We start from the raw sequence: 17708 nt of genomic DNA, 5'->3' as shown, positions 1-17708 counted from the left end.
GGGATCAAGCATGTTGAAAGTCAAATTCCAAATCCTTCTTTACTCTGACAATTTGCTGTCAAATTAATGAGTGCCTATAGAGAGTGACCTGGTATCAGAAAAGTGGCTTGAGGAGAATTAATAAAGCTGACATTGGTGAATGTAAGATACTGTAGGTAGGGAAAAAAACAAATTTTTGAAGTACAGGTGGCTCACTTTCCAAGTATATGAGCATGGTTAGTGTGAAAAATACATGATTTAATGAAGCAATTAATAAATATTTTACCTTAAATTATCTTCTTCAGAAATTGAAATACAAAAGAACAACATTGATTGAGTTTTACATATGTAAATGTTTAATGGTATAATTTAGCAATTGCATTGTACAGTCATTTTCTTGTCAGACTTCAGAAATAAACATAAAACATTTTAGAAAATAATTTAACAAAATCAGATTAGACAGCATATTGTTTTGCTCATAAATTGTTAATGAGTAACAAAAAATATTTGGTGCAGTTGGTGGAAAAAAGCCTCTAAAAACAATGTGCTGTCTACTGGTCCAAGTGCATGGTCCTTCTGTGTTTTAAATTATTATATAAAAACGTGTCCCCCAGAGGGATAATACCCATTTATTTAGTTATTAAAGTCCTTGCAATGAAAATATATCTATACACCAATGTCAAAAAGGAGTATTTTCACTCAAGATAATGCAAAACTGTAGTTTAGCAGCATCATTTGCGAATACATTATTGTTTTGTTACTGGAGCTTATTACATTTTAATGATACTTAATTGAATACATTAGTGTAAAGCGTCTTGTGTCCAGATGTTGGTCTTGAACTGATAATGCTGGAAACAATGAACAGGTCTGATGGCTTTGTAAACAGAACTTTCTGTACTTGCAGCATTTCTCTGGACCTTAAAATAAAGAAAATAAATCATTAAGGTAAAATCAGTTTGAGGATTATACAAAAATATATAAAACAAGTTTATAATATTGCTTATAATAAATATTTCTATTGAAAATGGTCTTCAGAGCAAGTATTATGTTACGACACATCATATCTTTCTGATATTTGGGCTCTAATTGCTGGGAATCATATTGATGCAATGATGCTGCTTTAGCTGCGGTGCAGATAAATGCACATCCTTAAATTATAGCCTATTAGGTGTTCAGTTAGGTGATCTAGGGGATTGCTTTTAAGTTTTTTTTGGGAGGACCACTAAGCAGGTTCCAAGTTAAAGTTTCATAGAATACACTCTTAATACAGAAAATATATAATTTATTGGTTATTCCTCAATCACAGGCTTATCAGTGAAGATCCAACTTCTGGGACCTCCACCAATTAAACAAATGACTTCAATCAGAAAACATTGTATATTTTGTTGGCGGAGATCTTGCAAGTTTGAATGACGTCCATTAGAAAACATGGCCTATTCAACTGGTTGAGGTCCTGGAAGTTATTGCATTGTCTGGGTAATTTTCTGTAATGGGAAATACCAGTAAAGTCTATTTTGTTTATTAAATGTGTATTCTTTAGAATCTCGGGACTTATTTGGCGGCCTTCTAAAAATCAAAACCCTCTAGATTAGTGTTTCAAGGACACCTAACAGGCTATGATTTGAGACTACGTCAACTATACCACATCACAGAAAAATATCTCAATGCAGAAAGCAGCAGACAAGCCAAAGGCCATTATCAATGTCAAGTCAGGTGCCGAATTAAACCTTTCTGCATCGTGATATATGTGTTATGTTTAGTCATACTACATCTGTATCATATGACATCTGGTAATTTATGAACTATAACTATGATCACTGAGACTGTAATGGTTATCATTATAGATTTTTTCAGACTTCAATGTAGAATTGTAATATGCAGCCATAATAAAAAAAAAAGTTTTTGTGGATTCAGGCTGGTTACCGAGAAGAACCGAGGCAAACTGATTCTGGCAGTCACTAACACTAAAAGAAAATCAGCAGCAAAAAAAAGTGTAACAGCAGAGGATAACAGCAGCTGTCAAGTTCCCCAGAGCAAAAGGAAATGCATTTGTTTGTAACTGCTCTGGGGAATGGAAGGATGGCTTTTTCTGTAACCAACTTCAGATGTTGATCTGCTACCTGTTTTCTGAACCCTTCTGAAGCACTAATTTTTTATAGTATAATTCGGCTGCAAAGAGCTGGAAATATAACTAGTGTGGAAGAAAACTCCATAGTTTATGACAACTGTTCTCTGTGCACTTGTGAACCATAAAAATCCTACAATAACAAAATAAGGAAGTACAAGATAAAAATCATAACTATGGCTAAGGGACTTCAATATTGCTACTGGAAAAAAAGCATTCAAGAGATAGATAGATAGATAGATAGATAGATAGATAGATAGATAGATAGATAGATAGATAGATAGATAGGTCAGTAAATTTGGATGCTGACCGTCTATTCATATTAGTCAGTACTCCAACTAAAAATGTTCATGAGAAAATATGAAAACTGCATATTAATTCATACAGACACCACTCTCTTTGTAATTACAGCCATATGGGGTTGTTCTGCATGATAAATACTGCTTCAAAGCTGATAGCAGCAACAAACACCCAATAACAAGGGTTGGATATTAGTAAGGCTAACAACACGACTTTGACTTTGTACTACTGGAGTTGGAGATTGAAATCCTACCAAGAGCAGCATCTACAAACTGTAGATTTTTTTGTTACTTCTATGTGTGTATTAAACTTTAGACCTCAAGGCAGCATAGATTTTATGCCAGAAAACTGGTGTAAAATTCTTAGAGAAGTAGCAACATTTTGCACAATGCAGAGTTAAACAAAACTTTTGTGGCTTGGCAGTTTTCACACCAGTTTGAACAGCTCTGCCAAAATGAGCAGAGCAGGGGGGGAGCCTGGGTGGGACAGAGCGTTGCTTCACCCATTTATCAAATTCAACAAAAATCACTGCATTTCTCCATCACTCCATTAGTAAGATGCAGAAATTTCATTATCTGCTCTGCGCCTCTTAATACATTTAACACATCGTACTCCAGTGATCTCTCCATTAAGACTCGCATGAACAACTCTAGTTTTAATTAATTGGCCCCTTAGTTTTTCAATTTCTTTAAACACACCAAATAAATAAAATACTTCAGATTGTTTAAGCAGTATACTAGCTTATTTTAGAGAAAATTATGTAACACTCCTGATGAAGCCAAGTGTTGATGAAACGTTGAGGTGCTACTGAGCCCCTTACCCTCCTTTATTATTTCCCCTCCAGGCATATCATGTCTCAATGTATACATATATTGTCTTTGTTTGGTTCTGCTTTTTTACTTGGCAAAAGGGGGTCCTTTTCTGTTTTCATCTCCCCCTATGTCAACATCACTATGTGATTTGTCCTCATCGTAATTATTATTATATATTTCTTTGAGCTATGTGTCTATTTTAGCATACTTGTGTTTGCTTATTCTATTTAGACTGCTAATTGCCAGTCTGTAGTTGTTTATTATGCATGTTAATCAATTCATCAATTTACTTCATTATAATGAGAGGGGAGGGGCTTTCATGTTTATTTCATCAGGGATATGCTTATATATGTATATATATAGTCCTTTTATATTTTGATTTACTTTACTCACTTACTTAGTGCCATTAATTCCAGAGCGCTTTACAGACATCATCATCACTGTCCACATTGGGCCTCATAGTATTTCTTTAGAGTGTGGGGGGAAACCCACGCAAATACAAGAAAAACATACAGACTCCTCAAAAATGTTGTCCTTGGTGCGACCCCTATGCTGCAAGGCTGCAGTGCTAACCTCTGAGCAACCATCCTGCCTTTATGGACTATTACATCATCTAAATTACTGTGATGTATATCTTGTAGTCTGATCTTTCCCATACATCTACTGAAAGCTTGTATACACTTATTAATAAGCTTCATCTATTTTAGATCTTATTAATTGTTGTCCCCAATTTTTTTGTTTTGGGTACATTTTGTCAATTACAGTGGGGAAATTAAGTATTTGATACAAGGTCAATTTTGCAAGTTTTCTCACCTACAAAAAATGGAGCGGTCTGTAATTTTTATTGTAGGTACACCTCAGTGTGAGAGACAATCTATAAATTAAAAAAAAACATAAAATCAAATTGTATGATTTTTAAATAATTAAATTGCGTATTATTGCATGAAATAAGTATTTGATCACCTACCAACCAGCAAAAATTCTGGTTCTCACAGACTTGTTAGTTTTTCTTTAAGAAGCCCTCCTGCTCTGCACTTATTTCATGTATTTATTGCACCTGTTTGAACTTTTTACCTGTATAAACAACACATGTCCACTGTGAGGCAGTGAGGGGAATTATATGCGAGTGTCGGTAGGTATCCTCCAGGATGCGCATAGAAGAACATTGAGTCACTGGAGTGATTTGCAGTCACAGACATAGCTGTGGTTGCAGTCCAGAATAAAAATAAGCGTGGTCTTGAACAAGCTATTTAGTCAAGGCAGATTTAAGAAAACACGTCATGGGTAGTGTTGAGCATTCCGATGCTGCAAGTATCGGGTATCGGCCGATACTTGCTGTATCGGAATTCCGATACCGGGATTCCGATACTCTTGTGGTATCGGGTATCGGGTATCGGAACAACATTAATGTTAAAATGTGTAAAATAGAGAATTAAAATAAAAAATATCGCTATACTCACCTGTCCGACGCAGCCGGGACCTCAGCGCAGGAACCGGCAGCGTTGTTTGTTTAAAATTCCCGCTTTTACATGGTTACGCGAAGTCCCGGCTTGTGATTGGTCAGGGCGGCCATGTTGCCGGGCCGCGGACCAATCACAGCAAGCCGTGACGAAAATACGTCACGGCTTGCTGTGATTGGTCCGCGTCCCGGCAACATGGCCGCCATTAACCAATCACAAGCCGTGACGTCACGGGAGGCTGGAAACGCGCTCATTTTAAAAAGGGCGCGTGTCCAGCCTTCCGTGACGTCACGGCTTGTGATTGGTTGCGTCGCGGTCAACCAATCACAAGCCGGGAGGCTGGACACGCGCCCATTTCAAAATGAGCGCGTCCAGCCTCCCGGCTTGTGATTGGTTGATCGCGGCGCAACCAATCACAAGCCGTGACGTCACGGGAGGCTGGACACGCGCCCATTTCAAAATGAGCGCGTCCAGCCTCCCGGCTTGTGATTGGTTGATCGCGGCGCAACCAATCACAAGCCGTGACGTCACGGGAGGCTGGACACGCGCCCATTTTAAAATGAGCGCGTGTCCAGCCTCCCGTGACGTCCCGGCTTGTGATTGGTCAGGGCGGCCATATTGCCGGGACGCGGACCAATCACAGCAAGCCGTGACGTAATTTCGTCACGGCTTGCTGTGATTGGTCCGCGTCCCGGCAACATGGCCGACCTGACCAATCACAAGCCGGGAATTCACGTAACCAAGTAATAGCGCGATTTTTAAACAAACAACGCTGCCGGTTCCCTCGCTGAAGTCCCGGCTGCGTCGGACAGGTGAGTATAGCGATATTTTTTATTTTAATTCTTTCTTTTACACATTTATATGGTTCCCAGGGCCTGAAGGAGAGTTTCCTCTCCTTCAGACCCTGGGAACCATCAGGGATACCGTCCGATACATGAGTCCCATTGACTTGTATTGGTATCGGGTATCGGTATCGGATTGGATTCCGATACTGTGACGGTATCGGCCGATACTTTCCGATACCGATACTTTCAAGTATCGGACGGTATCGCTCAACACTAGTCATGGGCTTTTATTTTTGGAGGGAACTACAGGATGGTAGTAGGGTGGTTCACTCCCTCCAGACTTTTTTTACAAGTGGCTCATGGCCACAGATTCCATTTAAAACCCCTGCAGAAAAGGTTTTGGTGTGTCAGTATTGGTTTGGAAGCTGCAGAGCAGTGGGTTCTGCAACATCCAGCTTGTGTGAATTCAACACAGAGCCAAGGAAAGCAAAATGCCTGGTGCCCCCTCAGCTTGACATGGTGGTGTAGTTGCTCATGGCATCCGGTCTCGGATATGGACTGTTTTGATGCCCCGGCTGCTATCCAGAGCATACCATTTGCCTTTAAGTTGTGAGTTTTGGAAAATAGAGACATTTGCATTTATCTTTACTGGATCACTGCCTCATTACTACATGGTTTAAACACCACACACTCACTCAATTACACTCCAACTTCTTCACCATGGCCAAGACCAAATAACTTTCTAAGGACACAATGGACAAAGTTGTAGACCTGCACAAGGCTGAGATAAGCTACAGGAAAATAGGAAAGCACATTGGTGGGAAGGCAACAACTGTTTGCATAATTATTTGAAAATGAAAGAAACACAAGATGACTGTCAATCTTCCTCAGTATGGGGCTCCATGCAAGATTTCGCCTCATGGGGTAAGGATGATTCTGAGAAAGGTCCAGAATCTGCCCAGAAATACGCGGGAGGACATGGAAAATGACCCAAAATAACATTACCATAGTAACACACTAATCCAACATGAATTAAAATCCTACAGGGATCGCAAGGCCCCATGCTCACACCAGCAAAAGTCCAGGCCCATTTGAAGTTCACTAATGACTAGATGATTCAGATAAGGCATTGGAGAAGGTTATGTGGTCAGATGAGACTAAAATAGAATTTTTTGGTATAAACTCTACTTACTGCTATTGGAGGAAGAAGATGGATGAGTACAATCCCAAGAACACCATTCCAATATTGAAGTATAGTAGGCAAATTACATACTTTGGGAGGTGTATTTCTGCAAATGGGACAGGGCAAGTGCTCCATATTGAAGGGAGGATGGATTGGGTCCTGTATTGCAATATTTTGGTCAATAACCTTCTTCCCTCAGCAAGCGCATTGAAGATGGGTCATGGCTGTGTCTTCTGGCAAGACAATGACCTGAAACACACAGCTGGGGCAACTAAGGAGTGGCACCGTGAGAAGCATTTCAAAGTGCTTGAATGGCCTAGCCAGTCTCCAGACCTTAACCCAATGAAAAATCTTTGAAGTGAGCTGAAGCTCAATGTGACAGCCCCCAAACCTTAATGATCTGGAGAAGATCTCTATGGAGGTGTAGGCAAAAATCCAAGCTGCAGTTTGTGCAAACTTGATCAAAAACTACAGGAAACATCTGACATCTGTAATTGCATTATTAAACATAATGATCCAAAGGGCAGTTATTAAACTGCATACTGAATCAAAGAAGTGTCAACTTTTTGAATAAAATGTTATAACTTTATTAATATACACAACACATAAAATCAGACACACATAATAAAAACAATGCCTCATCAACTTAAAATAAATATTATGGCAGATAGGCGTAGGATAAATCTAATGGCTAACAGAAACACCTGCGGGAATATATGTATTACTATTGTTAAGTAGCCTGGTGCACACAGAGGCTAAGTCTCATACCAAAATTGGGTGTGACACCTATAGGAAAGCGCTTAGTTCCCTTTATTTAATGATTGCAATACTGCATATAATGCGAATATTATTCTCAACAAAGTGCTACAAATACAGAGAAAAACTGTTGCGACGTAGTATATGGGCAAAAAAACTACCAATATAAAAACCAAAAATTTAATAGGTGAAATGCCCAATATACACGTCCAAAAAGGCAAAAGCACCAAAATCAGCCTTTAGATCTCACACTAAAATAGTTCAGTGATAATAATCAACATAAGCTGCATCAAAAACAGTGCGCAGCACACAGTGAAGCTGACCTTAGGCTACGTTCACATTTGCGGTCAGCGCCGCAGCGTCGGGCGCCGCAGCGGCGCCGCAGCGGCGCCGCATGCGTCATGCGCCCCTATATTTAACATGGGGGCGCATGGACATGCGTTGTGCTGCGTTTAGCGCCGCATGGCCGCAAGCGTTGGACGCAAGAAACGCATCAAGTTGCATTTTTTTTGCGTCCAACTTGCGGCCAAAAACGACGCATGCGGCGCAAAACGCAGCGTTTAAGCGTGCGTTTTGCCGCGTTTTTGTTTGCGTTGTGCGCTGCGGCGCCGACGCTGCGGCGCACAACGCAAATGTGAACGTAGCCTTAATTCAATACATTCGCCTACTCATATAATACATCTCATACAGGCAATAGCTCACTGAACACAGGTGTGTTACACAGTTTGGATACAAGGGAACAAGACTTTAATAATACATATTACCTCAAATGTGGTGTCTCCTGCAGCCAGCCACAAGTGGCACGCCAGTCTCTGCACTAACCCCTACGCACGTTTCGCAATAGCTTCCTCTTGGGGGCCCCCCCAAGATAGATAGATTTATCCTACGCCTATCTGCCATAATATTTATTTTAAGTTGATGAGGCATTGTTTTTATTATGTGTGTCTGATTTTATGTGTTGTGTATATTAATAAAGTTATAACATTTTATTCAAAAAGTTGACACTTCTTTGATTCAGTATGCAGTTTAATAACTGCCCTTTGGATCATTATGTTTAATATTTGAATGGAGTGTTGCCCACCTCTGAGCTTACGGCGATGGGCCTGGGTTATATGCTTACATCTGTAATTGCATACAAAGGTTTCTCTACCGAATATTACGTTCTGTTTTTCTATTGTATCAAATACTTATTGAATGCAATAAGCTGCAAATTAATTAAAAATAATACAATGTGATTTTCTTGATTTTTTTAGATTCTGTCTCTCACAGTTGCAGTGTACCTGCTATACACTTTACAGACCTTTACATTCTTTATAGGTTGGTAAACTTGGAAAATCATCAGTGTATCAAATACTTATTTTCCCCAATCTATATTTATTTGTCCCAGTGGATTTATGTTTAGCAATATATGTAACAAAAGGGTTTAAAAGGGTACACACCCTGGTTCATTATGTTTGAAAATGACTGGCAAAGGTTTAGGGACAAAAGCACAAAAGCACTTGACAAAAAGTAACAATGTTGATTAAATATTCGTTTTAAAAACTACAGTAAAATGTCTTACTCTCCAACATTTTCATGTGACTATGAGTTAACTCTCTTAAAGCAATGCGGAAACATTAATTGTGCAGTGTTAGTTTTTGCATGCTGTCATTTAGCAAATAGTTTTTCTTTTTCCTATCTAAGCTCCAGTTTATGGTAGAGAGAAATAAATTTATCAGCAGTATAAACATCATACATTTCTATTAGTTTCCCTGACGATACTGCCTGCTCATAAATATGGTTCCTGTTTTCATCTTTCATGACTTTCACACTACTAACAGCTTTTTCTGCATTTTTATTTTACTTTCCTTTCTTCATCCTAACTATTCACTAGAAATGTGTTTGTTATTTTTACTCCTCTGCTATAACCTCAATCCATGATTGTTTTGTTGTACAGGGCACTGTTTGTACCGCAATTTAATTAATATTTTAAATGTAAAACATCAGACGCTGCTGAAAAGTCATTAAAGAGGATTTGGCATTTTTTTTCGGATTACTTTACTTCATGAAATTCAGCATCTGAATAATTGGAATAATGTTCAGGGCCGAGGCATCACATTATGGATTTGAAAGTGTTTAAGTTACAACATTAATTGTTTTTAAGAAACTCTCCCTGAATCTGTTCTTATTTTTTTACTTCTTATTAGAGCATAATAGAACATAGTTAATAGAATGGATTTATCTAACTGAAACTAGCTACAAAGATTATTGTACTTTTTTTTTCTCTTAAATTATCCATGTGCCGGTTCATCCCATTATATGCTAGGGATTACAAGAAGATAAAAGCTGGTAGCACAGCAATAATCATGTTCACATGCTATGTACTGTAAGTGCAATGCAGGACATTATTTACTTGTTTGCATTGGAAATATTCTCTTGACGTATTCAGTTTGGAACAAGATAAGTGACACATTTCTGAAGCTCTATTGTTTTTTTATTTTTACCATGGTCAACATGAATCTCTGTTTGATTTTCTTTCATTTTACTATAATAGAAATCATCGGGGACAGACATTTTAAATGTGTAAACAGTACAAAAAGCAGGGGCAAATTGCTACCTTTATTTTCTTAATGCAAAATCACATCCATATACGTCTCCATTAATACTTGATTCTGGCTATATTAAATAGACACAGATGTCAGCTAACACCTGAGGCTGAAAATGAGCTTCAGCCATGGCCGTTAACCATTTACATACCACTGTAAATCTCTATCACCAGTAAATAAATGGAGTGCTCACCAACGCTTGCACACAGAGACTCCCACCAGCAACATGGTCATGGGGCACCAATGGATTACCATTGAAGCTGGGGACCTGCTAATGGTATTCTTTATTGCAATTTTGCTACGCTTGCAAAGCTCAGCTACAGACTTAGCTCAATAAGACACTAATACTTACACTATTTACTGCAATGTTATGGTAATGCAGTATACTGCATAAGTGATTGAATAATTGCAAGTACAAGCCCATTAAAGGAAACTTAGGAATAAAGTAAATAGTAAATATACACACTGCTCAAAAAAAAAGGAACACTAAAATCCCACATCCTAGATATCACTGAATGAAATATTCCAGTTGTAAATATTTATTCATTACATAGTGGAATGTGTTGAGAACAATAAAACCTAAAAATTATCAACGTAAATCACAACTAATATCCCACAGAGGTCTGGAGTTGGAATGATGCTCAAAATCCAAGTGGAAAATGAAATTACAGGCTGATCCAACTTCAGTGGAAATGCCTCAAGACAAGTAAATGATGATCAGTAGTGTGTCTGGCCTCCACGTGCCTGTATGACCTACCTACAACACCTGGGCATGCTCCTGATGAGGCGGCGGATGATCTCCTCCCAGACCTGGACTAAAGCATGCGCCAACTTCTGGACAGTCTGCAGTGCAAAGTGATGTTGGTGGATGGTGCAAGACATGATGTCTCAGATTTGTTCAATCTGATTCAATGCCTTCCTCTTGCAGGAACTGCTGACACACTCCAGCCACATGAGGTCTGGCATTGTCCTGCATTAGAAGGAACCCAGGGCCAACAACACCAGCATATGGTCTCACAAGGGGTCTGATGATCTCATCTCGGTACCTAATGGCAGTCAGGCTACCTCTGGCAAGCACAAAGAGGGCTGTGTGGCCCTCCAAAGAAATGCCACCCCACACCATTACTGACCCTTTGCCAAACCGGTCATGCTGAAGGATGTTGCAGGCAGCAGATCGCTCTCCACGGCATCTCCAGACTCTGTCACGTCTGTCACATGTGCTCAGTGTGAACTTGCTTTCATCTGTGAAGAGCACAGGGTGCCAGTGGCGAATTTGCCAATCCTGGTGTTCTGTGGCAAATGCCAAGCATCCTGCGCGGTGTTGGGCTGTAAGCACAGCCCCATCTGTGGACGCCGGCCACTCAGACCATCTTTATGGAGTCGGTTTCTAACCATTTGTGCAGACACATGTACATTTGTGGCCTGCTGGAGGTCATTTTGCAGGGCTTTGGCAGTGCTCCTCCTGTTCCTCCTTGCACAAAGGCTGAGGTAGCAGCCCAGCTGCTGGGTTGCCCTCCTGTGGCCCCCTCCACATCTCCTGGTGTACTGGCCTGTCTCTTCGTAACACCTCCAGCCTCTGGACACTACGCTGACAGACACAGCAAACCTTCTTGTCACAGTTCGCATTGATTTGCCATCCTGGATGAGCTGCACTACCTGAGCCACTTTTGTGGGTTGCAGAGTCCATCTCATGCTACCAAAAGTGTGAAAGCACATCAAACATTCAAAAGTGATCAATACATCAGCCAGAAAGCATTGGTACTGAGATGTGGTCTGTGGTCCCCACCTGCAGAACCACTCCTTTATTGAGTGTGTCTTGATAACTGCCAATAATTTCCATCTGTTGTCTGTTCCATTTGTACAACAGCATGTGAAATTGAGTGTCAAGCAGTGTTGCTTCCTAAGTGGACAGTTTGATTTCACAGAAGTTTGATTTTCTTGGAGTTATATTCTGTTGTTTAAGTTTTCCCTTTTTTTAGCAGTGTAAATGTACACAACCGTTCCAAAGTTTAGGGTAACTTTAGGGTCACTTATTATTTCCTTATTTTTAAAAGAAAAGCACAGTTTTTTTCCTATGAAGCTAACATTAAATGATTCAGAAACTATATGCACTCTATGCATTGTTAATGTGATAAATGACTTTTCTAGCTGCAATTGTCTGGTTTGTAATGCAATATCTTCATAGGTGTATAGAGGCACATTTCCAACAACAATCACTCCAGTGTTCTTACGGAACTTTGTGTTTGCTTACTGTGTAAGAGGGCTAATGGATGGTTAGAATACCCTTGAAAACCCTTGTGCAAGTATGTTAGCACAGCTGAAAACAGTTTGGCTGATTAGAGAACCTATAAACCTGACCCTCCTTTGAGCTAGTTGAGAATCTGGAGCATTCTATTCTTGTTCTTACAAATGAAGGCTATTCCATGCGAGAAATTGCCAAGAAACTAAAGTTTTTCTTCAACAGTGTGTACTACTCCCTTCAGAGGAGAGCACAAACAGGCTCTAAACAGAGTAGAAAGATTAGTGGGAGGAACCAATGCACAACTGAGCAAGAAGACAGGTCAAGTATGTTAGAGTCTGTAGTTTGAGAAATCGATGCCTCACAGGTCCTCAATTGGCAGCTTCATTAAATAGTGCATGCAAAACACTAATGTCAAAGTCTACAGTGAAAAGGCAACTCTGGGATGCTGGCCTTCAGGGCAGAGTGGCAAAGGAAAAGCCATATCTGAGACTGGCTAATAAAAGGAAAAGATTAATATGGGTAAAAGAATACAGACATTGGACAGAGGAAAGTTGGAAAAAAGTGTTATGGACAGACAAATCAAAGTTTGATGTGTTTGGATCACACAGAAGAACATTTGTGAGATGCAGAACAACTGAAAAGATGCCGGAAGAGTGCCTGATGCCATCTGTCAAGCATAGTGGTGGTTATGTGATGGTCTGGGGTTGCTTTGGTGCTGGTAAAGTGGGAGATTTGTACAAGGTAAAAGTGATTTTGAATATGAAAGGCTATCACTCCATTTTTGCAATGCCATGTCATACCCTGTGGACAGCGATTGATTGGAGCCAATTTCTTCCTACAACAGGACAATGACCCAAAGCACACCTCCAAATTATGCAAGAACTATTTAGGGAAGAAGCAGGCAGCTGGTATTCTATCTGTAATGGAGTGGCCAGCGCAGTCACCAGATCGCAACCCCATTCAGCTGTTGTGGGAAAAGTTTGACCGTACGGTGCACAAAAAGTGCCCATCAAGCCAAACCAACTTGCTGGAAGCACGGGGTGAAATTTCTCCAGATTACCTCAGCAAATTAACTGCTAGAATGTCAAAGGAAAGCAATGCTGTAATTGCTACAAAGGAGCATTCTTTGACGAAAGCAAAGTTTGAAAGAGAAAATTATTATTTCAAATAAAAATCTTTTTTTCGAACCTTGTCAAAGTCTGGACTAGATTTTCAATTCATTTGGCAACTCATTTGATTAATAAAAGTATTAGTTTTCATGCACAAAATTGTCTGGGTGACCCTAAACTTTGGAACCGTAGTGAGTGTATATATATATATATACACTCACCGGCCACTTTATTAGGTACACCATGCTAGTAACGGGTTGGACCCCCTTTTGCCTTCAGAACTGCCTCAATTCTTCGTGGCATAGATTCAACAAGGTGCTGGAAGCATTCCTCAGAGATTTTGGTCCATATTGACATGATGGCATCACACAGTTGCCGCAGATTTGTCGGCTGCACATCCCAAAGATGCTCCATACAAGGCAGGATGGATCCATGCTTTCATGTTGTTTACGCCAAATTCTGACCCTACCATCCGAATGTCGCAGCAGAAATCGAGACTCATCAGACCAAGCAACGTTTTTCCAATCTTCTACTGTCCAATTTCGATGAGCTTGTACAAATTGTAGCCTCAGTTTCCTGTTCTTAGCTGAAAGGAGTGGTACCCGGTGTGGTCTTCTGCTGCTGTAGCCCATCTGCCTCAAAGTTCGACGCACTGTGCGTTCAGAGATGCTCTTAGGCCTACCTTGGTTGTAACGGGTGGCGATTTGAGTCACTGTTGCCTTTCTATCAGCTCGAACCAGTCTGCCCATTCTCCTCTGACCTCTGGCATCAACAAGGCATTTCCGCCCACAGAACTGCCGCTCACTGGATTTTTTTTCTTTTTCGGACCATTCTCTGTAAACCCTAGAGATGGTTGTGCGTGAAAGCCCCAGTAGATCAGCAGTTTCTGAAATACTCAGACCAGCCCTTCTGGCACCAACAACCATGCCACGTTCAAAGGCACTCAAATCACCTTTCTTCCCCATACTGATGCTCGGAACTGCAGGAGATTGTCTTGACCATGTCTACATGCCTAAATGCACTGAGTTGCCGCCATGTGATTGGCTGATTAGAAATTAAGTGTTAACAAGAAGTTGGACAGGTGTACCTAATAAAGTGGCCGGTGAGTGTATATATATATATATATATATATATATATATATATATATATATATATATATATCAGGGCCGTATTTGCCACTAGGCACGTGAGGGCACGTGCCTAGGGCGGGGACACTGCAGGGGGCGGCACCTGAGCAAGGTTTGGTGTTTTTTTTTTCATTTTATTTTATTTTTTTTAAAGCTGGGTCACCTCCCGACCCGCCGCCTCCCCCGCCTCCCCCCTTGAAGACGATACTCACCTGCTCCAGCGATGCCTGGTCTCGGCGTCTGGAGCTCGTCCTGAATGAGCGGTCAGGTGATACCGCTCTGCTAATTAAGGTCATGAATATGCGCATATTCATGACCTTAATTAGCAGAGCGGTATCACCTGACCGCTCACGCAGGAAGAAGGTGCAGCGCGCCGGGAGTCGGGACAGCCAGAGGGACGTCGCGGCCGTTCGGTGAGGAACAGGTGAGTTTGACTGAGGGATGGGGGGACAGGGGAGGGGGGAAGAAGGAGGACGGTAAGCCGCGCCATTCAAGATGGGGGGTGGGATATGAGCCATGCATACGGGGGGGGGGGAAATATGAGCCATGCATACGGGGGGGGAATATGAGCCATGCATACAGAGGGGGGGTTAATATGAGCCATGCATACGGGGGGGGAATATGAGCCATGCATACAGAGGGGGGGTTAATATGAGCCATGCATACAGGGGGGGGAATATGAGCCATGCATACAGAGGGGGGGTTAATATGAGCCATGCATACAGAGGGGGGGTTAATATGAGCCATGCATACGGGGGGGGAATATGAGCCATGCATACAGAGGGGGGGTTAATATGAGCCATGCATATGGGGGGGGGATATGAGCCATGCATACAGAAGGGGGGTTAATATGAGCCATGCATACAGAAGGGGGGGGGGAATATGAGCCATGCATACAGGAGGATGGTTAATATGAGCCATGCATACAAGGGGGGGGGGAATATGAGCCATGCATACAGGAGGGGGGTTAATATGAGCCATGCATACAGAAGGGGGGTTAATATGAGCCATGCATACAGAAGGGGGGGTTAATATGAGCCATGCATGCAGAAGGGGGGTTAATATGAGCCATGCATACAGTAGGGGGGTGAATATGAGCCATGCATACAAGGGGGGGGATATGAGCCATGCATACAGAAGAGGGGTTAATATGAGCCATGCATACAGGAGGGGGGGTCATTATACAGTATGGAGAACTGTGTGTGGCCATAATACAGTATTGAGCATCATGTGTAGCCGTTATACAGGATGGAGCATCATGTGTGGCCATTATACAGTATGGAGCATCATGTGTGGCCATTATACAGTATGGAGCATCATGTGTGGCCATTATACAGTGTGGAGCATCATGTGTGGCCTTTATACAGTATTGAGCATCATGTGTGGCCGTTATACAGTATGGAGCATCATGTGTGGCCAATGGCCATTATACAGTATTGAGCATCATGTGTGGCCGTTATACAGTATGGAGCATCATGTGTGGCCATTATACAGTATGGAGCACTGTGGCCATATTTTTTCGGTTATAATTATTGTATATAAAACAGTGTGATCAGCAGTGCTAAATGGCTGTGGTTGGGACGTGGATATGGGTGTGACTAGTTGTGAAATGGGTGTGGTCAGAGGCGTGGCCTAAAATTTGCCGCGGCGCACTACGTGCGCCACAAGCTTTATACCTCCTTCCCTTCAAAAGTTGGGAGGTATGGTACCGCATTTGCCAGATCATGGCAAAGTGCAGCAAATCCCATAGGGAATGAATGAGGCCGAACGCAGTGTTGCTGTAAGTGATCCGTTACGCGGCACATGCAAAAAAACTGTCGGATCTGCTGCAAAAGGCGACTTTCACATCAGCGATTCTAGCCAAAGTCACTGCCGATAGTGTCATACTCACCAAAGGGGGAGGCAAGCTAAAAGTGCCTTGGGCAGCAGAAACTCTAAATACGGCCCTGATATATATATATATATATATTTATTTTTTTAATTTATTTATTTATTTATTTTTTTTAATCACCTCCCTTTCCATTATTAAAAATATATAAAAATTAAAAAATAAACAATAAAGAGAAAAAAAAAAAAAAGTCACAATGAATAAATTGAATGTCTTCCTTATCAGGACTAATGAATGGCGGCACATAAATTACATACGTACATACATCTTCGGAGAAGAGGCAGATCACTGAAAGGAGGGTGACCTTTCAATAACTGATAGAAGACAGGCAGGAGGCGAGAAATAGGGATGCACTGCAGTACCCACCCACTGAACTGGCAGCTCAATTGCATAAAAAATCAACAATACATTTCTATAAAATGTAACCCAGATTTCTAAAATACAGTTATAAATATAATCAGTATTGCAGTGCCCTTACATAGATGGTATTAGTATGGGGTATAACATTTTATGGCAGGTTCCTTTTATCTGTTTCTTCAGATATTTTTTATAATAAAGTTGAACGTTTTTCACAAAATAATCCGGCTGTGTGCTGGATATCTTTACCTTTTATTTTATAGTGTGATTTAAGTTGTAAAATCTAATTTATTATGTAAAATCCAATTTTATGAATACTAATAGGATGGGATGAGTGATATCCTATGCCACAAGGCATCCTGAAGCTTAGAAGAATTCAATATTTCATCTATAGAACTGTCATTACAAATAAGCTACAGCCTAAATTTTTTCAGTTTGCCAGTTTCTAAAGGGGTTATCGAGACACAATAGAATTTCAATTTACTCTTAAGAGGCAAAATGCCTGAAACTGGCAAAATAGATATACGTGCCCTTTTGCTATATTCTTTGCTCCTTGGTCAACCAATTTCCTGCTAACCTGCATGACAGTAATTGGAATCATACTTAACAGCTGCCCCTCTCAAAACTAAAGCTTTAACTTTGCTGTCAACATCATATAATCATAGTAAGTAATTTAAAGGGTCAGGTCATCTAAGGGCAAATATACAACAGTCATATTGCATGATTTTTTTAAAATTATTGTTAAGATATGATCAATTAATATATGAGAAGAATGAATACACAGTCAACACGTAACAGATTTATTACCAAAAATTAATTATACTTGAAACATTGCTACTATAATATTAGCGTAAAATACATAAATATATAAAAACTATATTTCCATGTGCTAACATATAGTCCTATAGCTAAATCACTATGAGGGGATAGAATTTATTTTATAATGCTATTTGCATTTTTTAAAAATAAGGCTTTTCTAAAGCTTAATTATTTTATATC

At 40.5% G+C, this 17708-nt stretch overlaps 1 protein-coding gene across 2 annotated transcripts in view; it reads right to left on the bottom strand.

The window, feature by feature from the left end:
- Positions 1–314: 314 nt before the first annotated feature.
- CCSER1 (coiled-coil serine rich protein 1) overlaps positions 315–17708 on the bottom strand; it is a 1470964-nt gene continuing 1453570 nt past the window's right edge. For both annotated transcript variants that reach the window (XM_077277225.1, XM_077277233.1), the window contains exon 10: positions 315–896. In XM_077277225.1, the coding sequence (XP_077133340.1) occupies positions 780–896 (117 nt within the window). In that variant the 3' untranslated portion in view covers positions 315–779. The remainder of the gene's footprint in view (positions 897–17708) is intronic.

The sequence above is a fragment of the Ranitomeya variabilis genome, chromosome 1, assembly GCF_051348905.1.
Source record: "Ranitomeya variabilis isolate aRanVar5 chromosome 1, aRanVar5.hap1, whole genome shotgun sequence".
Lineage (NCBI taxonomy): Eukaryota > Metazoa > Chordata > Amphibia > Anura > Dendrobatidae > Ranitomeya > Ranitomeya variabilis.
Note: the sequence above shows the minus strand (reverse complement) of the source record. Positions and strands in the feature narration are given on the sequence as shown.